This window comes from Antennarius striatus, chromosome 13, assembly GCF_040054535.1.
Source record: "Antennarius striatus isolate MH-2024 chromosome 13, ASM4005453v1, whole genome shotgun sequence".
Lineage (NCBI taxonomy): Eukaryota > Metazoa > Chordata > Actinopteri > Lophiiformes > Antennariidae > Antennarius > Antennarius striatus.
The window spans coordinates 15,871,115-15,893,828 of record NC_090788.1 but is presented as its reverse complement, the minus strand read 5'-3'; the positions used below and the strand labels follow the sequence as shown (position 1 = coordinate 15,893,828).

Below are 22,714 nucleotides of genomic sequence, written 5' to 3'. Positions count from 1 at the left end.
GATGAATGACTGTTGGACAAAGTTTGACTGAATTAAAGGGGACTGTTGGGGCTTGGCAGCAGAAGACATACTGCTAAGTGTATCCTAGTTTCATGTTTCTTTGATCAAACCTTAAACCTAGGAGTAAAAGCAGCTTTGTGTCAGAATAGACTGTTTTCCAAAGAGTGAACAGCTGTTGCTGTCTAGTGTTCAGTGAGGCACTCGCTAGTGTGTGAATGTATGTGATTATTTCTGTGGTGGTTGGAGAGGCCTTTGGCCCGGATTGGCTGCCACGTTTCCTTCAGTCTACCCCAGGGCAGATGTGGCTACACATGTAGTTTACCATCACCAAGTATGAATGAAGAGTGAAAGGATCCACTCTAAAGCGTCTAAGTGTCTAGAAAAGCGCTATATAAATCTAATCCATTATTATTATATCCCACTTCAAAGCTGTGATGTATTGTAATTGTCAGTGTTCGTGTGTTCGTTCGTCTGTCCTTTCGTATATCCACCAAATATCTTCACAACCGTTGTAGATAGAAAGATGAAACAAAAACCACATTACTCGGGCTGCAAAGGGGATGTAAATGAAAGGATGACCGTGACGTTCAGAAAGCTAGGTCAAGATCAAATTTCAACTTTCGTACACTCAGGAACCAGGAAAGATAGACAAGGGAGAAAGCCAGTGTAAGACCATAGATCAAAGTTAATACTTTGATCAATGACAGTAGGTCAGAGCACTAGCTTTGATCTTTGACCTATGCAAGTAGGTCACGGTAAAATTTTGAATTCAGGGGTGTCGCGGGATGTTGCAGTCTGTGACTGCATTGGTTGTAGTTATTATTACTGTGAACCTCTGCCAAGTACACTTGCAACATGAACAGTTTTAAGATAGTTTTACACACTGCGGAAGCTGTTTACTGAAATAAATTGTGGATGTACTTCTACTTCTTCACAGATCTGTGTGTGTGTGTGTGGGGGGGGGGGGCATGGCTACTCCATCCAATGGTTAGGCAAGTTTATCCACCAGGCAAATTTATTTATTTATTGACCCCCAGTCTTAGCATTGCCTGATGGGTCGTTAGATGCTCTATTCATGGCACGTGAACATTGTTTAATTTAAAATTACTTTTTAAACCTTAATACAGCAACTCATTTATTCATTAATTCATTTCAAGAAACACAAGTTTGACTACAGTACATTGTATTATTTCCTGACTGACAAAGGCAACCAGGCTATTTGTGCTTCTGCACCACTAGAAGGCACTACATACAGTATTAAAAGGTGACATATGGGATCTTTTTATTCATGTTGAACACTATACAATAATTAAAAATCCTCAATTCAGAGTTGAGATTCTTGAATTAATGATCACCAAAATAATTTATTAAGAAAATAAACATACATCTTCGAAAATATACAGCTAGTAAACTCCATGAATACTGACGGGACTCTTAGTAAGAGACAAACTTGTAAGAAATTCACATTTGTGGTGGACAATAATTCACAGACATGTTGAAACAATTTCTGGTACAAGTACAGAAAAAGTAGAAATGCAGTGTAACACTGTCGGTTCGTTGTGGAAAACACTCAGGACCAACTACCGTTTAGCAGGTGGTCCATACTTTTTCTGAGTTTTGACATAAACACCAAATTCTTCGCGATAAGTCTGTTTTTTAAACATTCCACCCATGTACCTGTACACACGTGCACACCAAACATACCAACAATTCAGAATACACATGGAGCACTTCCTGTGATGTGTAACTACTGTAGGATTGAAGTCCATGTTCAAGGTGCATTCATGTTGTGGATACGCAAAGCTAGAGTCACAACATTTGCCCTCCATTTAACTTGGGTGAGGGGTCTCTGCTGCTTTCAAAATCTGGGGGGAAAACAGGAAAGACAAAAAATATTTATTATTCATTTACTTTTATTAATGTGAATCTGTAAATGACAATCTGCACAATGACAACAGAGTATAGTGTTTAAAATAATGGAAATGACGGCCTCGGCTGCTTGTGTTTTCAATAGTTTTTAAATACAACTTGAACAGTTTTGAAAAATAAATTAGCGAGATTGTGACACATTAGCTGCTAATTGCATTTGTCATTCACTTTCTAAGCAGTTAAAGCTACAGAAATTCAGATCAGTCATTTGTCAAAGTATCTAATAGTCCCAAGCTGAAGTGAAGAAAACGTAACTAAATTTAAATCCATGACCTTCACCTTTCAGTGAAATATTGACCTTCCTCTGATCATTTGTAAACCTTACCTGTGAGTAGGTGTACGGAGACACAGCTAGCGGTGGCCTTGTGTAGTCAGGTGGGTTGGCGTGTGGGTCATAGCCCAGGCGAGCCAGCATGGGAGCGATTTCGGCCATGTCGCTCACCACATCGGATGGAATATGGCCGACCCATTTGGAGAGAGCGTCTGTGTTGACCGGCTTCATCACCTGGTCTGTGGAGCGCTCAACCCTGCACAGAAAGTCAAACACAAGGTCCGAATGATATTTGGAACTGGACAAACTGTCACAATTAAATGTGATGTCAGTGTTTCGTTTTCTCTTGGTGTTTATTTATTTATTTGCTTTATTCGGTATGTAATGCCTGAGCAGTGGATATGTACAATTTCCTCCGGGATTAATAAAGTATCTATCTATCTAAATGGAAAGTATATCAATTTAAATCAGTGCAAAAGTGACTTGGTTTTACTTAGTGCCATAATCACATCAATTCCAGAGCCTCTGCACCACATTCTTATTTGAACAACACGACATATTGTGTTTTGAGTGTTTTTGTTTTACGCAGCTGTTACTCCCAACTAAACTTGTCTGAGCTTTCCTTGAAATCAAAAAATAGATCCAGCTCACCATGTTATTCATTAAAGGTTTTCGGATTCTGCAAGGAAAACAGTCCAAACATTTTTTTCTTGTCAAACTTCAGACTAGAAAGAGTTTCAGTACTTTGGTTGTGTTAAATATATCATTTATGTACAGATTAAACAGTTTTGGCCCCAACACTGACCCCTGGAGGACACCACAAGTAACGCCAAGTACATCTGATGAACGTTGACCCATTTTTACAAATTGTACGCGCCCTGTTAAATAACTTTTTAACCAGTCCCCAACCAACCCCCTAAATCCATGTCTTTCTATTTTATTTAGTAATGTTGCGTGATTAATAGTATCAAATGCTTTTTTCAGATCAATGAAGAGACCAACTGCATACTTTTTCTGCTCCAGTGCATTACTTATTTCTTCAATAGCTTCAGTTATTGCCATTGATGTAGTTCTTTTGGTTCGAAAACTATACTGACCTTCGTTAAATATAATTTGTTTCTCAAGAAACTTTTATATCTATTATAATTATATTACGTGTAATTCAGTATACAATCTTATCTAGGGTAGTATTCTATTGTTTGATTGCTATATAAGTTTAAAAATTGCGTGTGTCGTTGAATAAGCAGCAGGGAGAGACGTGATATCACAGACACCTTTAAACCAACAAAGGCAGCAGGGTGTGGACGCAGAACAGCCCAAAGAAGAAAACATTTAAACAGATGGAGGTCTGTGACTTTTCTTTGTTACTATTTACTGTATATGCACTCATTAATACAGACCTTTCTAATAAACCGGTTTTAACATGACACAGAGTCGGCAGTGGGGTTTAAAATTTAGTTAAACTTCTCCCAATCGACCAGATTTAGTCAGTGATAAGACACTTTTCATTTTAAAATCAGTTTGAAACCTAGAACATGTTAAATAAATTACAGATAGGAGATTCCTTGTGAACGGTGAGTCTACTACACAATCTTAAGATGAGCTGAGAAAATATTAGACACGCAGCAAGGCTTATTAGATACTTACATAGACAGAGACACACCGCCAGCCTTTCCAATCAGCTCTTCATGGTGCAACACTGAGGGATCCCACTGCAGCTGTAGGAAGTGAAGTAACTTCCTCATTTCTTCTTCTGCATGGAGGACGAGCTGCTCATAACGGACAGGCAGACACCTGGCCTCCCCGGCTGCTCTGCACTGGCTGAACATAGTCTCCACTGCACTGTTCCACTTAGTCAGGCAGTCCCTGTAGCTGCTAAGATCGAAGCCAGAGATGGTCACCTGTAAATGGAGGCAGAGAGACGGGTCACACTGGAGAATGAAAGGGAGTAAACTAATGCCCCACAATTAATGATGATAAAACCACCATCTCAGTTCACCCGTACATGCAGTCTCACTGCTAAATGACAGATTCTTCGACATTTGATTTAATGAGCTGCATCACAATCAAACACCAATACATTTGTCCAAACACCCCTGAACACAGCATTCATGCTGGTTTCTACTTCAATCTATGACAATGTAGCAAAAAAAACAACAACAAATCCCAATTTACAAAATTGTGCTGCCTTTGAGTAAACCCAGAAAGGAAAGTGTTTTGGAAACAAAAGCCTATCAGGGTGTTTGCGGCCTGCAGTCTCAATAGGAGAATTAAACCTAGTGTACCTTGCGTGATATCATAGAGTGGACGGTTGCTCGTCCGTCTCGCAGCATGAGTACAAATTTGGCTTTAGGGAAGATGCGTGAGAGATAAGAGAGAGATTTCAAGGCAAATGGGTCCTTATTGCACAGGCGTGGTGCAGGCTCCCCATGGCCAACTATCACCTGAAATATAAACACAAAGAGTGGAAACGTCTGAGTGAGTCAGTTCATGTTTGTTTGCTTCAGGTTTGGTCCTGATCCAAAAATCACAATACAGGTCAGATAATGACCTTTGGAGTCACTGGTTTCCTTAATTTCAGCTACGCTAGTTTTAAACTTTATAACAATCTGGAATTCTTTCTGCTGCCAGTAGCTTCAAATTTAGCTTTAACTTTATATTTAGATACAGACAACAGCAGCTTAGTTGTTTTGGCAAAAGAACAAATCAGATGATTTAGAGATTGCAACAAAAAATCAGCTAAATATTTTCCAAGTTAAATCCTGAATTCATACAATTTCTTCCTATAAAAGTTCCTATAAAATTAGCACATACATTATATAATAGTTTCCACAATTTCATTTGAGCTTAAAGAATAAGCTGCGTTTTCTTTTCTGACAGTGTTAATAGTAACCATAGAGGCTTAATATGCTTTACATGTGTAATCATCTTTTTAACTACCTTTTAATGATCCTGTTTATGTAAAGACATCTGGATGAATCTCAAACATGCTGTGAGCACTCAAGCCATTCACCAGATGCAGATGTGTATGGGGGGTTTCATTTAACACAGCGGAAGAACAAAGAAAGCTAACCTCCAACAGGAAAGCTCGTACTGCTGAGTCCAACACCTGGTCGGTGACCCCGGCCTCGTCCAATCGTATCCTCTCCTTCACCGAGCGGCTCCATGTGGCCCGCATGGACAGAAGGCGGGGAATCACTCGGGTTTCTTCACCGCAACGCACGTGACTGTGGGCATCTAGCATGACGCGCATCAGTGTAGTGCCGCTTCTGGGGAAGCCACCGATGAAGATGAGGGGCGTATCTTCAGGGAAGTGTTCTGTGAGTGATAAGGTCTGATTGGCTGTGCCCAGGTTAAGTTCCATCCACCGGTATCGATGACTTTTTTGCGGGCAGTCTATTCCACTCATGCCCAGGTAGAGCAAGGAGACAGAGCAGAGGAGCACACAGCCCAGCAGAAGGGTCAATCTAATGTTCCTCATTGCTTGTGGGTGAGTTTGGGAGTCAGAGCAATTAAACAATATGGAGTGGAACCAGACAAGGCTAGCTGCAATAGATGGGAAACTTATCTGTGCCTTAATTTTCAGCAAAGGTCAGTTTAAGGCTAACAATCGACGTGTACAATAAGGACGCCTGCAGAGGGGATGCTGGGAAAGGGTCGAAGGCCACAAAGATGGAGTCTGGGTCTGATATTCAGGTGTGGGCTGTAAAGACTCCTCACTCCTCTGCTGCTCCTCAGCCGTGTTGGAGGGCGGAATCCAGGTCTGATGGGCTTGAGAGCCAGCCATGTTTCTTATCCATCATTCGCATCTAAAACATGAGAACACGTTAGACTGCCAGGCCAAAAAAAAAAGTCACACACTCTAATTATTTTGTGGGACTGCCTGTAGCTTTATTTGCGGTGCGCATTTGCCGCGGAATTGTTTCGACAACCTCGTACAATGTCACAGCATTTATTTCTGTCCAGAATTGCATTAATTTTTGGCCGAGTTCTTGTACACTCTGCAAGGTCTTCTCCAGCACATCCCATACACTTTGAATGAGGTTAAGCTCAGGACTATGGCGGCCAATTGATGTGTCAAAATGATTCCTCATGTTCCCTGGACCACTCTTTTGCAATTCGAGTCCGATACATTTTGGCATTGTTGTCCTGGAATATGATCATGCCATCCGGGAGAAAAAATCCATTTATGGGATTGCCTGGTCATTCAGGACATTCAGATACTCAGCTGACTAATTTTTTTGCTGAATAATATTGCTGAGCCTAGACTTGACCAACTGAAGCAACCCCTGATCATAACACTACAATTTGCTTATTGAAACCCAAACGGTGACTTTTTTTTTGGCCGGGCAGTGTATTTACCTCAGAAATAACTGCAACAGACTCAGATTTTAATAGCTGACAAATGCTTCCATTTCTCCAAGACTGTGAGATATACTTGAACAGAAAAACATTTATAATAAATTGTACAATTAATGAGTAAATACAATTTTAGCCACAGCCCTGTATGAGTAAGCTATTATTAGCAAATAGAAGTCGTTGCCAAGAATATTTCTCTCTACATCATGAGGGGCTGAAATGCATTTATTTCTGTTCAAGCAGTTATTTTTTTTCCTCTGGAAACCACTGACCAGTGAACCATATCAAAGCTCACTGGCCTGCAGCACAGACGTAGGCAGTCTATCGTAGGTTATTAATTACAGTTTCCTCTTGTTTTTATACTCACTAGCAGATTCTGTTGCGGTGGAACTCAAAGAAACTTATTTAGCATCAGATGAATATTGAGCCACCCTGTCACTTCCTATTTCTCTCATGCAATGTGCACATAGGCAGTTTCAACAACACAAGCCAACGTCCAATTCCTCTCCTAAGTACACCACAAACTAAAGCAACAAATGTTCAAAAAGGAACTGAATTCAGTCAGACACATTTCAGTGATCACTAATTTTACCAACTGGTTAAAGCCCCATTTCTGCTCTGATGAGGCAGACTAGGTCTTGGGCTGCAAAGCACAAGGTGGACCTTAAAGTATGGAGTTTGAACTTGCAGTGGAGAGGTTCCAGTTCAACTCCTGAGCACTGCCGACGTGTCCTGAGCAAGGCACGGTCCCTCTACAAGTTGCTCACTTCAAGTACAGGCTCTGTGTAAATATAATAAGGGCCTCTTTTTCTCAAAGATATGCTATCTGTTGTTTCAGACTGAGAGAACGTGACATCTGGACACCACTCAGACGATTCAACACCCCCCCAAAAAAGTCGCTGAAAATGAAGAGCCTGTGACTTGCCTGGGATATTTAGGTGCTGCCTTAAGCCATGCTTAGAGAATTTCCCTGCAGAGATTAAATCACTCAGTTTGCAGAGAATTAGGCCAGTGGTTTATGTCAAGCCTTGTTGTCATTTTCTTTTCCTTTAATGGTAGGGTCAAAAGTGCTTTCAGCAACCCAAAGCACAGATAATGTCCTCAGATTACATGTTTTGTCTGACCAGACATCTGAAAGTCAAACATCCAGTTTGTTTCAAAAAGACAAACACAATGATCAAATAACAATTCAGAATGTGATTAATTAAATGATAAATCCAGCTGTAACAGTTCCCGACTACATTTAAAGGCGTTAATAAAACAATTTCTTAGATAAATCTTCCTTACATTTAGTGTGAGCGAAGAATGCAAGTACTTTTCCATTGATTTGTAATTTGGTCATTTTTAAAGGGCATTTTTTTTGGTGGTTTACTCACTGACCATATTTATTCTGATAAATCCGGGGATTGACCTTAATATGGCTGCTGCTTTTGCTGATCATGGACAAGCTAACAGGCAAGTCTGTAACAGTAATCTTGGATCACAGTATTGCAGTTGAAAACGTTCTGAATGTTATCAGGAAACACAAAACTATTGTTGCCTCCTTACAGTTGACCCAAGGCACAAAAAACAAATATGCTCATCCTATTTTGTAACTCAATTTCCATTTGTACTGATGCAGAAACCAGAATAAATAACTTGTAAAACAACAAGTGGAAGTTGTTGTTTTGTTTTTTTTATTTCTAAATGAAACATATAAATTGATTTTTGGTCACTTGTCTTTCCTGTGTGAATTCTAACTATTTTAAAATGCATTCTCAATGTATGTGGAGGTAGAGAAACCCAAGCCAAATATGTGAACGAGCTTTCTGGTTACCCTCATCACAGATTGAAAAAAATGAATTTTGAGACGAGCAGCATGAGGAGTCTGAGATAATTTTCATTTTCAGCAATGTGGACACTCTGCATAGGTCTGCAATATTGATGCCAACACCATATACTATATGGGTGAACCATTTTTGCTTTTTTTATTATGTACCACACCTACACTTTCAGCCCAGAGGTGAATATGTTAAGTCTGTTAATTAACAATTGCTGCTGATTTACCATCAACAATCTGCCTTTATGGCAACAAGTTTTTGTAGTGACCCAGGAACAAATGGGTTGGCCAGCAGGTTGTCAAGAAATCTAAAGCCTCCTTGTTCCCCACGGGAGGGGAGAATGGCACTGTCTTCCTGCAGAAGGGAAGAACGACTTTTACTCTAGTTAGGATCATCTGGCCTATTACAAACGTTCCAATGCTTCATTTGTGACTTTTAATTTATTTTTAATGAGACTGTCCTACACTCTTTTTTTTTAATGACAGAAAATAAACTACATGAACATCCATAAAGGTCCATGTTCTAGTGTGACTTCTCCAAGCTTAATAATTTCGAACAAACGTGATTGTGATGTTTATAAAATGTGATTAAAAGTAATGAAGTATGTGTTATAATGATAGAAACAAATCCAACTGCCCACGCTTCAGTAGTACACGCTTGCGTGTATAGAAGCGGAATTTTTCCACGACTGCAAGGCGAAGGCCCAGCAGCAGCGAACATCTGCCCCGTCTTCATGATGCATCCTGACTGCAAATATGCACCCGAGGCGGGCGGCAACCAGGTGAACGACCTGCTATCAGTCAGAGGCTGCGTGACAGAGCAGCGGCCGAACCAGCACACCGTAACCCACGGGAAAGCCCCACGGAGCGATATTTAACCCTCAAGAACGCGTTGATTTAACTGGTTACAGGTAAGCTAGCTCCCGTCGTGAACAGAACGGACTGGTTAACATGTCGTTCACTCACCAGCGGCTGTGAAACTGCCCCAATCCGAGGAAACACACAGGAACCTTGAGACAAAAAGGAGAAGGCAAGCGGCTCTTCTGTCCACGGACACGCTGAACACGACACTTTATCCACCGAGTGGAAACAGTTGAATCCACGCCACTCACTATTTTACCAACATTTCAGTGTTTTACACGTCGTACCGCGGCTCGCGCTCGACGTAACTTCGCAGCGCGAGAGCTCGAGCTATTATCTACAGTTGAAAGGGGGGAAAACTGCCTGCGTGCGAGGAGCCCGAGACAGTGAGAGCTGAGCGCTGATTGGTCAGTGGTGGGTCTGAATAATAAAATGCATGTTTTAGTATTTCCTATTGGTGGATTTGTTAAAGGGCAATTTCACAGAAATACAGAACAAGCGTTATCTCGCACTGCATCCTGAAACTACTTGCCTTCATCGATTTGTATGCTCTCAGTAAAAGCCCACAGGGGAAATTTAATCATAGTGAGGGATTTATTTATCTTTTCATTAGCAACGCAGACCTTCCTACAGATTGTAGCTTCTGTCGAGGAACAAATGTGACTATTTGTTGACATGATTTACAGTAAATAAAAACGATAAATAATTGGAAATCAAATGAAAAATAAAACACATCAATAATCAATTCAACAATAAGATTGGTAACTCCAATAACAGATAAAATACGTATGACATTTTCATAGTTTAACAAAAATTAGTACATAAAAGTCTGGTATGCATGGGTAAGTTTTCAGGCTTCTTAGATTTGACCTTAGTTGATACATGCTTAGTCAGAATAGGCAACATTGAAACATTACATTTTTCTGCCATCAGTATGTACAATATAATTTTGATATTGCTGTGCAGAGCTATTCTTTACATTACTCTGTGACTCGAGTCTAATTCAGAGTAATAATGGAAGAAGCATTCACACCTGAGATACAGGGTGCTTCTTGGATGTGCTTCTTAGTGGTTTTCTCTGAGAAACTGCAAATGCAATGTGCTAAGCACACACATGAAACTGATGTGATAAAATAACAGGAAACCCGAAAAACTTTTTTTTCCACTGTTATTCCACAAGATCCATAGCACAGACAACATGCCCTGATTCAGAGATATGTGCTAAACAAATTTCAGGATGACGGTCTGTCTGAACACACATGTGAACCAAAATGAAGTAAGTAATTGCACCTTGGTCACTGCTGTGTACTTTCTTTATTACACAGCTACTCTAATAATACAGTACTCTCTGTATGTGTAGCAGTGACAGTTCAATTGACATAACTGACTTGCATTACAGCCTGGTAAAACAATGAGCAGCAAAAATACCACTGTTCAAAGTGATGACAGACAGTACCTCGGATAACAAAAACATACCAGGCTAACAGAAGAGTGTCTACATGAACATAATATGATGGGAAATACAACCGCAGGCAGTCAGATGCCAAACCAGACACCTGTGACTTACTGCATACGTAAAAGCAAATTCAAAACAACCTGCTCAATATTTTCAGTTAATTACATTATTTACTTGAAAGTGGATAACAAGCATATAATGTAATTATTTACATTATTTACTTGTAAGTAATGCAAATATTTACAAGTAAATATTTACTTGTAAATATATTTAGGGTGATGCGGTTTCATCCATGCCCAGGCAGATGTCATGTGCTCCGTTTCTCAGGTTTTTGTTCAGTGACAAAAAAATGAGAAAAAAGCAAGAAGCATGGTCCCCCACCTAGAGTCTTTCCTGGCCTGTCTGTATATCATGACTGTTCAGCAGCTTCATTCATCTCTATGTCAGCTGGAGCTGCGTTTTCTGCCTCTGGGTCACCAGGTAGAACGTCTGCAAGCGTCTGGATGAGCTCCTCAATCTGCTCCTCTGACAGCCGCTCTTCACTCTCCTCCACCATCTAGTCACAAAAAGAAAATAAAGGCAACAGGATTTGTGAGAAAAATATTAAGTCCAAGAATCTTTAGGAGCTTGCAAAAGGCATTCCTGTACACTGTCTTATTTACAGAATTACAGAACAGAAATGTCTCATAGCTATGGAAAAACAAAATCTTTAAAGGCGTGTCAAAATATCTCTATGAGATGGCAAGACTTGGTGGGAAATCTTTAATTCATTATGGAAACTGCTTTTTTGATTCATTAAAAGAATTTTTTTCCCAACAGGATTGCAATATGCAAGGAGATAGGAAACAGTGAACAATTTGCTCTGTACATATATGCAGGAAGTGCATAGCTGTCTGCCAACTGTCCTCACTGCCAAAGCTTTGCAGCATGTCAAACAGGTAAACCAGCTCAACCCCAATTAAAGGGCCCTGAGGGAACTAGCATGCACATTTGTTTCCCCTGAGTAGTAAACTGCACAAAACTCAGAAGTCTTCTTACATTCCTGGAGAATGTTCAGAAGGATGCATGAATGAAATCTCTCTCATCTTAGTTAATAAGAGCTGAAAGTAAATTCTCAAGCTGCCCAATCACTTTGCTTTCAAAATAATTTAAATTGGTCTGTTACCTATATCATAGCTGAACATAAGCGTACTGAAAAGACATTGCTGATTATCAAAAGAGCCTATGACGTCTTTAAATCCCCAATAAACTGAACTGAAAAATGACTGAAATTTAATTGAATTAATAAAGCAGATATGTGTGGGTGGACAAGAATAATGGTAAATGACCCTTCTAGTTGGGGCAAAATAAGAGATATCACCAGCCTTAGCATGAAAATCAGTCTTGGCACAGGATACACTCACTGCGTTCTAACCCAGTAAATATGTGGAACAGTCATGGAAATGTTCAGCAGTAGTGGAAAAAGAGATCAAGAGAGAAACCGCCACGTGTATGACTCACCAGTTGAATTTCTACTGCTGACTGTGGCCGATGGTTCAACAGCTGCAGTTTTTCTGCTCTGATGGGGAACCATACATACAGTTCATTTTTGACATAAAAAAAAAGCAATGAACATTTGTGGAACCTGACTGACTTTGTGAGTTTGTGATGCATCATGGTGATGAGAAACTCTTTGACAATCTCTGGACTTTGCCTGCTGCAGGGCATCTTTGACAGGTACTTCAGTGTCTGTGTTGGAATGCAGAATAAACTGAGCACTGTGGAACTGCACTTGTGATACAACAGACTCATACAACAGGTTAAAATGTGCGACGAGATGATAACATTTACCAACCTCATACATAATGGTGTTGAGGTTCTGTTGTCCGACACTGTTTTTATTCCTTCCACTCTCTTTTCTTTGTTCTTTCAGGTCTGTTAGTAGTTTAAAAACCTGCAGACAGAAGACAAATAAACTGAAGTAATACAAACTTACTTTGAAATGCAAAACAGTGGCAGAACGCACTACCTACCTCATAGTTACTCAGCATAGCAGTGTGAGCATTTTGCCTGAAAAACAAAGTAACATTTTAAGCATCGGTATTCATTAAAATCCTTTGAAAACTTAAAATTACCCAAGTTAGCTAAAGCTCAAAAGATCAACTTACAACTGAAACCCACTCATCATCATCATGAATGCTTGAGGCAAAATAATTCGGGGGATTTAAAAGTCTAATTTTAATTTGGGAATATACAAATGCTTTACATTCAATATTAATATCAACTACTGGCAAAAACACACCTAAGTTTAAATACTCACATTTGAACAACTGGCCACATCATTTTCTTTCTATATTAATGAATGATTGTAGATGTTTCCAGCTCATGTGTTTGTGATTACTATTAAGTTAGGCATAATCAGTCAGTCAGTCCCGCTTACGCAGGTCGCGGGGGAGCCGGTGCCTATCCCGGCCGTCTCAGGGCGTGAGGCGGGGGACACTCCAGGCACGACGCCAGTGTACCGCGGAGCCACATAGAGACAAACAATCACTCACACACTCACTCCTACGGTCAATTTGGGACTGACCAATCAACCTGAAGCGCATGATTTTGGAGGTGGGAGGAAGCCGGAGAACCCGGCGGTCCCGGGATTCGAACCCGAGTCCGTCGTCTTGTGAGGCGGCAGCGCTAACCACTGCGCCACCGTGCAGTGGTGGCATAATCATTTCGTCAAAACCATTTCCTTAAAATTGCTTTCTTTTAATTTAAACGTGCCTTTAAATTTTAGTTCATTTTCAGGTTTAAGTTCCAATATTGCAATTAGAGCAGCGTAATTAGTGTAGTTATTTAACAGAGCAACGCAACGGCAATTCGCGGATGTACGAACTTAAATACGGGGGTAATAGCAGGCTAAATACTAGATGAATCTTTACGATCGATATTTATTGATGGATTACGGTATTAAACAGTATTCAAAACTATTGTATTATGTCAACGACTAACTGCCACAAGTACTATGGTATATTTTATCATGATATTTCACAAGTAACAAACCTACGACACAAAATTTGCAGTAAAAATGTCTTACACTTCCATCACGCCAGTCACTTGGCTTTGGTCCGCTGCAATAGTGTTCGTGTTGAACATATGAACTCTTCAAAGGTTCCGCTGTATTGTCTTTGAAATTAAATAAACTAAAAGGCAAATATATGATTCGTAAATGAGTTTTTCCATAAAAAAGAACACTGTAGAAGAAAAACTTAAAGCAAATCAAAGCCAGACTGGTGGTGTCTTTTCAAACCTAGATATTTTAGTTTTATGTTTCTGTTTGTTTTTATCCTTTTTTTATGAGAAGAAAATTACAGACAATTTCCGATTTCCGAGCTGCAATTTTATTTTAACTTTCATGGCAAGAAGAACGACAATTGATGTTGTAATGAAGCAGAGAAAATCCTCAGACATGCCGTTTCGATCAATTGTAGCCGAAGCTGTCTGATTCAGTTTGTTATTGTCAGGGTTGAACACACCAGAACTTTCCGGTACAGTATTGAGATACCTGAACAGCGTGGTCGTGTTCCAGAAACAGCATAAGACAAAGACGTCAGATTTCAGAAAATCATAAGCTTTACTGAAAAGACACAATTAAATAAATCCTACAGTCGGGAGATTGACCAAGAGTCTAAACTATGCTGACAACTTTTACTGTTTCTGGGAGGCACATTTTACCTTAATATTTCCTCCTCATATAGACAAAGCAGAAAATCCTGGCATGTTTTGACTTTCTGATGGATGATTTCTGCTCTCTGCTTATTTGAAACTGTCATTTTATCAGCCAGACCCTGAGGACAGAGAGTTCTGGTTGTTTTACCCTGATATCAGTCAATGATTCACTTGGTCAAGGTCAATTCATTTCATAAGTATAAGTAGATGTGGTGACGCGACCACCAGCCGGCGCGTCACGGCGGACGGCGCGCCACGCGTGGCTGCGACGCTCCACAAACGGGGCTCCGCCTCCAACGATATGTGGTTTTTTTATAAAGCGATGTGCCACCGAAAACGCCCTCTCTAGGATCAAATCGATTGGCTGGACCAAAGCTCGTCGTCGATGAACATGGCGAGCACAGAGGTAAGGTTAACAGAGACCCCCCTGTAAGACCCTCTCCTGTCAGCGAACGTCAAGATGTGTGACTCTTCTCCACCTTCTGTGATTCGTCAGGAAACTAAACTTTGGGGAGGTCGATTCGTGGGAAAGACCGATCCTATCATGGAGAAGTTCAACGCATCGATCAGTTACGACCAGAGGATGTGGGATGCTGACGTAAGAGGCAGCAAAGCTTACGTGAAAGCTCTGGAAAAGGCGAACCTGGTCACCACGGATGAGATGAACCAGATTCTACACGGACTCGATCAGGTGTTGCACCCAGCATTATAAGTTTTCTGCAAATAACTGGACTGTGTGCTTACACGTTTACTGCAAATGAAACCCTTCAACACTGGTGCGTTAAGTTTTGCAAAGTTGATAAATGAGTGCTAGAAATGTGCTATTGTGAAGAATTTCCGTCTGGATTTTGCTGAGGGTGGCGAACAAATGAACGATCATAAGACAGATCACGTGACAGGCATCAGCTGTTCCGCTTCCAAACCCGTCATTTATGTCAGGGCTTTGTAGGCCGAGCATAGCTGTCTGAAATGATTTATGCATACGTGTGTGTTAATATCATATATATGCTATTCAGTGTATTTTTGTAATAAAGGCCTCTTTTATCATTCAGGTTTGGGAAGAGTGGTCTAAAGGTGATTTTGTGATCAGACCTGGAGATGAAGACATTCACACTGCAAATGAGCGCAGGCTGAAGGTGAGAGCTTGTTTGTTCTTCATATCCACAGGAGTGTTTTCTGTGGTTCACATTAGTTCCCTCCACAAATAAACAGAGGAGTTTCTGTTCTTCCATCCATCTGTTCGTCCAATACTTTTATTTCAAGTAGCATAACTTGAAATAAAACTGTTGAATATTTTTTATACAACCACATACATACATGGTGCCGTTTGCTCTTTAGGAATTCTTGATATTTCCTTTTTTATACTTCTTCTATGGTTGTAATTATTTTGTGCCTGTAATTTTTGGAGAAGGGTTTCTAGTGCTTACCTGAAACCCTGTGTAATTTTTTTATTAACATAAAGCAGTATGTGGACATCTGTCACCTAAAGGCACCATCCCTTTTAATATTTATGGATGGGTTTTTACATATGAAAATATAAGTTTTTGTTACATATGTAGTTAGTTAGAATTGTAATCAGTGGAGACAAAAACAAAAAAAACATTTCTAAAGGTGTTTTTTTTTTTTTCAATGAAATGCACCCATGGGGGATCCTGAGTACTTCTTGCTGTAATTTTGTTACATCGGTGAGCCGCATCCGTACAACTTTCTGAAATGTCATCATTATGTTGTACATGGGCATTGTACTTTATTTTCAGGCAATACCAAACAAACCATCCTGCTGTAAATGCTCGCCAGAGCAAACAACTTTCTTTCCCATTATATTTTCTCAGGTGCAACATGGCAGAGTCTGTGGAAGAGGGCCGTTTAGGTCACTGACTAATCTAATAAAGATTTAATTATATTTAATCTGGAAAGAAGAAAAATTAAAAAAAAAATAAAAATAAACTGATATGAATGGGAGGGAGTGAGAACACGTGGAGGGAACCCACTCAGACACTGGGCGAGCATGCAAACTCCACACACAGTCATACCTTCACGTCTATATTGGAACCAAGAGTGTTCTTGATTCTTGGAGAGGAGACACTGGACCACAACCTAACATTTTCATATTAGACAAAGCAGGAGAATTGAACAGTGTTCAGAAGGGGACTAACACTTTGGTTCTTTTGTTTTCTTCATGGAATTTTGGAACATCTTTTTACTTGGAATATTTTGGAGGGTAATCGACCACGAAATCATGAATAGTTTGAGTGTTTTTTCATCCAGTGAAGAATTATAAGTACCCACTTTCTCCTCATACGTGAGGATGTAGTGATAACTGTAATAAGAGAGTTTACAACCTTTTTACTGCCTCTTGTTTCAGGAGTTGATTGGTGCACCAGCAGGGAAGCTGCATACTGGCAGGAGCAGAAATGACCAGGTTTATATTTCTAGTAGTAAATGACTGATATTTTATTTGTGGCTACTCTAAATAATGTATTATGCTTTCCTTCAAAACAAGCTAATTAAGTATGAGACCATGCTGTGTTGTTTTTGTTCGAATAGGTGGTCACTGACATGAGACTGTGGCTGAGAGATGCAATCTCAACCCTGACAGACAACACTGTACAGCTGATATCTACTATGGTGGAGCGAGCAGCGATGTGAGTGTGCAGTGTAACATGCAAAAACACATCTACTTATATAACAGCTTTTTAAAATTGGTGTTTTCTGTCACCTTTATGTGAACCTTAGTGAAATTGACGTCCTGTGTCCTGGTTACACCCACATGCAGAGAGCTCAGCCAATCAGATGGAGCCATTGGATCCTAAGGTGGCCTGTATAAACTGACTTTTCGACCTTATCTATCATTTTTTAACATTGGCTGATGCATTGTTCATGTCAGTCTTATGCTGCTTTTTCCTCTCTCGTTCCTCAGTCATGCTGTTGCTCTGAGCAGAGATGTGGAACAGCTTCAGGAAATCAAGAAAAGAGTCAATGTTTTACCTCTCGGCAGGTATGCAGTGAACACACAGTTCGACAGCGACTTTCTCACTCTGGAATGAACAGTCAAGACTCATTTCTGTTGTTTACAGTGGTGCCATTGCTGGGACACCATTTGATATTGACAGGGAGATGCTCCGGAAAGGTCAGCCTAAAAATGACCAGATTATTTCTGTCCTGTCAAACGTGTCTGAGTGCATTTCGCTATAATTGTCTTTCTCCTGTTTCTTGCTTTACTTTGGGGTAGTGTCCAGTCTGAACCAAAACCGTTCACTCAACTCGACCTCTGCCATCTAATCAAATCTTTATCTGTTATTTCCTAAATCACTCTCTTTTTTTCCAAATCTGGGGCACTGCTAGTTAAGAAAACGGTGTTTTGGCTTGTTGTGGTTAGGTCATTGTTTATCTTGTATCAACAGGGAGATTCATGCAAATGATAGTAAAGTTGTTTCTGGTCAGCTATTAGTCATGTTCAGCATAATATAAACAGGGTGAACATACCTTGGCTTCCTAATCTGATGCATTAAATGTAACGAGGTGGCAACATGCTACTTTAGTTTGGGCAAGGGCTTGTGAACATGTTTTACATTTAATATTATAAGGAAGAAGAACATTGTATTGTTTGCAGTAGTAAATTAAATATGAACCTATAAAAACTTAAGTCATATCATGTCTCTAATCTGTATCTGTAGAGCTGATCTTTGATGACATCAGTCTTAACAGCATGGATGCAACGGGTCAAAGGGACTTTGTTGGTAATAAAACCACAAATGGATCCAAATGACAAAAGTACATGAGTCTCAATAGCCCTATAAGTCTTTTTATTTTTAAACATGTGTTTCCTTAGCGGAGTTCTTGTTCTGGGCTTCTTTGTGTTTGACCCATCTCAGTAAGATGGCTGAGGACCTGATTCTGTACAGCACCAAAGAGTTCTCCTTCATCACGCTGTCTGATGCCTACAGGTGAGTTTGTGTTTGATCATTCTCAAATGAAGGTTGGTCACTTCGATAGTATTCTGTATATCCAAAACCAAAAAGTACTTTTTTTACACCAAAGGAATACGGCAAATGTCAGACAGTGAGGTATTTGTTGGGCTATTTTTTTGTGTTGTTTGAAATTAGGCAAATATCCTCAACAATGAGATAAGGGGGATGCAGTATACAATTTTGAAACATATACTACTGGTTTTTTCTGGGCATTTCACAATAAACTGTGTCTTACCTTCAAAAAAAAATCCACATAAACCAAAGATAACCTGACAAAAGCAGATTAAAAACATACATTTTATTAATAGTGCAAAAAAGATTACCCAATACCTAAACTCCCCTCCATTATTTATTAATGGAGCTTATCAGATAAGCAAAGAAGCGGGTAATTGTTTCGAATAACACAGTGAACTTGAATAACCTCTCAGTCAGAGAAGAGTGCCTGTGCCATATACTTGCACTTTTGTGGTTTTATATTTGTTTATCAAACCTGTCTTACCAGCCTTCTATGTCTTACTAGAGCTGTGTGCTTGTTGAGAACTTGGCTGTTGATGAGCTTGAAAATATTCAGGAATATAAATATGATGTGGAAAAAATAAGATTTTATAATATTTATATTTCATGGAGGGGCGGCACGGTGGCGCAGTGGGTAGTGGCACAATACGGCGGTTCCGGGTTCGAGTCCCGCTCTTAACGGAGTTTGCATGTTCCCCCCTGTGTCTGCGTGGGTTCTCTCCGGGTTCTCCGGCTTCCTCCCACCTTCAGAAACATGCACTTCAGGTTAATTGGCCAGTCCCAAATTGCCCGTAGGAGTGAGTGAGTGTGTGTGTGTGTGCGTGGTTGTCTGTCTTTGTGTGTGGCTCCACACACAAAGACATATTGTACCTTCATTCCCACCACTCACTTTATGTCCCCTTTTCCCTTTCACCTATATGTGTGTGTGCAGTACTGGCAGCAGTCTGATGCCCCAGAAGAAAAATCCTGACAGTCTGGAGCTGATCAGGAGCAAAGCAGGCCGTGTCTTTGGCAGAGTAAGACATCCAACTGGACACACATTTATTTCAACATCAGAACAACATAAAACATTAAAGAAAATTAAAACACTGAAGATCCCACTTTGTCACCTAATGTTGTGAATCAAACTGAACAAAATTAAAATAAAGGTAACTAGATAAATATTGAGTTTTTCACTGCTATGCATACATTTCCCCATCTTCGTGTTACTTCTTTACTCTGAAGGAAGATTTTTTGGGTCTTATTTCCACCAATTGCCTGGAGCTTTCTCCTGGTAAACCAGCACCACAACACAACATAAATCTGTCATTAGTTTATCTCAAAAGCAGAGCAGGAATTTCAGACTGCTGACACACTTTCTACTTTAATTTATTGTGTTGCGTGACATTATATCACAGTTTCCTTACACAATCAACTTATCTGTCTTTCAGTGTGCAGGGTTCTTGATGACGATGAAGGGGCTACCCAGCACCTACAATAAAGACCTGCAGGTATGAATGTCTTACTTTGTGTGCTTTCACTTCACTCAGTACATCTTATTTTAAGATCTTAAGGTCTTTCTTATTGTCATTTTTCCTCAGGAGGATAAGGAGGCCATGTTTGAGTGCTATGATACCATCCTAGCTGTGCTGCAGGTGACAGCTGGAGTCATGTCAACTCTTAAGGTGAGAGATTTGAAATATAATTAATTATTATGAATAAAATACATAAAACCATTGTTTGGTTTCATGAGTGTGACGTGTTTGTCAATCAAACATTTAACCTTTGAGCATTTACAAAGGCGCTTGTACTTACTTCCAGTAATCATATCAGATTGCAAAAAATGTCTGATCTCTAAAAAATATTTTCACTGTTTTAAGTTCTTATGCAGAAACAACTCCATAGAAGATCATTTTAAAAATTCTATTAATTCTACACTGCTCATTTAAGACAGCAGGTTTGTTAATGTGAAGGTAAAGTAGAAAGGGATACATAACTATTTAACATTGCTTTGTGCCTCTGTCTAAATAGTAATTTGGTGGAAACAGTATTTTCTCTCCAAAACGAGTGCCAATGATTCTGTGTTTCAGATAAACCAGTGTGAGATGGAAGCAGCCCTGAGTCCTGAAATGTTGGCTACTGACTTAGCATACTACCTAGTAAGGAAAGGGGTAAGTGGTGTTTTAGTGTATGTCCAGGCATATACAAAGAGTAAAAAAAAGAAATTTGATTTCAGTGCGTCTATAATATCTATAATTGAGGCAAATCAGGTAACTAAACATCTGTAATTGAGGAAAAAGGATATTCAGCCAGTAAAATCAGGATTGAATGTGTCACCTTTTGTTCTCAGTAAATATATTTCTAAAGGTGCTACTCACATGACATTTTTATCAAATGTTGGTGGGAACCTGTGTAAGCCACACATACAAAGAAATCAAACCTTTAATTTATGTGTTAATTTGTTATTTATTAACTACTATCTATGGAAAGATCTAAAGGTCAGAGTTCACAGAAGAACTCACAGAACCTTCATGATTTGAAGACTGTTGTGACCATGAAAACCCAAATTTAGTTACTGGGAGGAGAGAGCGGGGCTCTGTCTGACACGCTGAGTCCAAGGATGAAACATGAGGTATTATTGCAGTTGTGGACATTTAATTTACCAGTCCAATGAAGAACTCACATACTGTGCAGATGGACGATGACTGGACTAGACTAAGATGGAAAATAGCCTTTGCGTCTGTTAGTCTGTGCGTTTCTTACTCTTTGTATATTTCCGTATTTTACTGTTTGCGGTCAACAGAAATATCGCCACCGCACCTCTCACTCTCTCTGCCTTTCTTCATACAGGAATTGTCTCGATGCTGCAAATACCAAAAAAAGTGCTTTCAATGATTTTTCCTGTGTCATCCCACTTTATTACACAGAACATACTTTATGGTCATGTAAGGTCTGATTTCTTTATATGTTTGGGTTGCATGGGTTGTTACCGACACTTGTTAAAGATCATGTCATGTCAATAGCACCTTTAGAAATATTCACTCAGGAAAATGGTGATGTGTTCAATACTTATTTTACCTGCTGTGTTTATCTGACACACATTTGTGTTTGGCAATATAAACCTATGTCATTTATGTGTTACAGGTCCCTTTCAGAGAGGCTCATGGTCTTTCTGGCAAAGCTGTGTTCTCAGCTGAATCCAAAAATATCAGCCTGAATCAACTCACTGTTGACGACCTTCGCTCTATCAGGTGACCGTCTTCCTCTCACTTATATAATGTTATCACCCAAAATCACGTTAACAGAACTGGCTGTTTTGTCTTTGATGACGTCTTCAGTGTTTCTGTTCTGTGTAGCCCTCTGTTTGAAGGTGATGTTGCCTCAGTGTGGGACTACAGGAACAGCGTGGAGCAGTATCGCGCTCCGGGGGGCACGGCCAAGAGCAGCGTCTCTGCACAGGTGACCCACCTGAGGAACTGGCGGAGGAAATGGGAACAGTGACTTTGATTCTTTATTTTTTTGATATGTATGAAATGTGAGGTGGAGGTCAAAGCAATTTTTTTTGTTTTAACTTGAAAACCATTTTTCCTTAAGTGTTTCCTCCTTTTATGGTTTTATGATGGGTGACGAGCACAAGGCTTAAGACAGATCAATGAAACAGGTAACTAAATAAATGGTACTCAAATAATAATTACAGCCTCATCCATCAAGTCCAACTGACATCCATCATGCAGGCATCTGAGGTTATTTATCATGTTGTGTGGACTTATTAGTCACACTGAATGATAGAAACAGGTATTTTCATTTAACATTAGAATTGTTTAAAATTGTTCAAAATTAAACCTCCAACTCTAGAATATACATGATTTCTAATTATTTTAGTCGTACATTAACATAACATTCATTTTACACTTTTTTTTTTCATAAAAGCCACATCAGGACCACACATTTATATTCTTCGAATTTGACTTCTTTTTGATTTCAGACACATCAGTGCTATAAACACCAAGATAGTTTCGTGAAATGATTAATAGAGAAACAGTTATTGCGATTAGAAAAATACAGGTTTTCACCTCATGATACATTTTGACTTTTTTTCCCATTGCTAATAAACAAGATCGCAGAACATTTAAAAAATGCATTAATTATCTAATTTTCTAATGAAAACTTGACAAGATAGACTAATGGAGAATGTGTAAATGTCACAAAGAAAAATAAATTATAAAACCCTATTTTTACTTGTATTCACCACTTTTTTCTAATAGAAAGGAACCAAGTCTGAGTTGAGAGAAAAATAAACTTTGAAAGTAAAAAAAAGAAATTGCAGTAAAGGCCTGCGAAGGATCTTTGTTTGG

The 22,714-nt window shown here is 39.5% G+C and overlaps 3 protein-coding genes across 4 annotated transcripts; 1 reads left to right on the top strand and 2 right to left on the bottom strand.

Annotated features, from left to right (window-relative positions):
* Positions 1-1,344: 1,344 nt before the first annotated feature.
* Positions 1,345-9,589, bottom strand: LOC137606711 (protein-tyrosine sulfotransferase 1-like). Its single transcript, XM_068332097.1, has 6 exons — positions 9,345-9,589; positions 5,274-6,009; positions 4,486-4,644; positions 3,848-4,101; positions 2,255-2,456; positions 1,345-1,865 (listed from the first exon to the last, which is right to left on the bottom strand). The coding sequence occupies exons 2-6, from the start codon at positions 5,679-5,681 to the stop codon at positions 1,830-1,832; spliced, it is 1,059 nt and encodes a 352-aa protein (XP_068188198.1). The 5' UTR covers positions 5,682-6,009; positions 9,345-9,589; the 3' UTR covers positions 1,345-1,829.
* A 241-nt stretch (positions 9,590-9,830) lies between these two features.
* Positions 9,831-13,797, bottom strand: crcp (calcitonin gene-related peptide-receptor component protein). Of its 2 annotated transcripts, none has more exons than XM_068331458.1 (6): positions 13,763-13,797; positions 12,708-12,744; positions 12,530-12,628; positions 12,329-12,423; positions 12,196-12,253; positions 9,831-11,251 (listed from the first exon to the last, which is right to left on the bottom strand). In XM_068331458.1, the coding sequence occupies exons 1-6, from the start codon at positions 13,768-13,770 to the stop codon at positions 11,105-11,107; spliced, it is 444 nt and encodes a 147-aa protein (XP_068187559.1). In that variant the 5' UTR covers positions 13,771-13,797; the 3' UTR covers positions 9,831-11,104. The 2 variants fall into 2 exon arrangements, with proteins under 2 accessions (XP_068187559.1, XP_068187558.1); XM_068331457.1 differs by lacking the exon at positions 13,763-13,797 and adding an exon at positions 12,995-13,755.
* Positions 13,798-14,652: 855 nt separating this feature from the next.
* Positions 14,653-22,591, top strand: asl (argininosuccinate lyase). The gene is made up of 16 exons (XM_068331456.1): positions 14,653-14,800; positions 14,891-15,085; positions 15,447-15,530; positions 16,760-16,816; positions 16,942-17,039; positions 17,131-17,208; positions 17,315-17,392; positions 17,472-17,524; positions 18,072-18,134; positions 18,227-18,341; positions 19,312-19,396; positions 19,811-19,870; positions 19,961-20,044; positions 20,450-20,530; positions 21,504-21,610; positions 21,716-22,591. The coding sequence occupies exons 1-16, from the start codon at positions 14,780-14,782 to the stop codon at positions 21,858-21,860; spliced, it is 1,404 nt and encodes a 467-aa protein (XP_068187557.1). The 5' UTR covers positions 14,653-14,779; the 3' UTR covers positions 21,861-22,591.
* Positions 22,592-22,714: the final 123 nt, after the last annotated feature.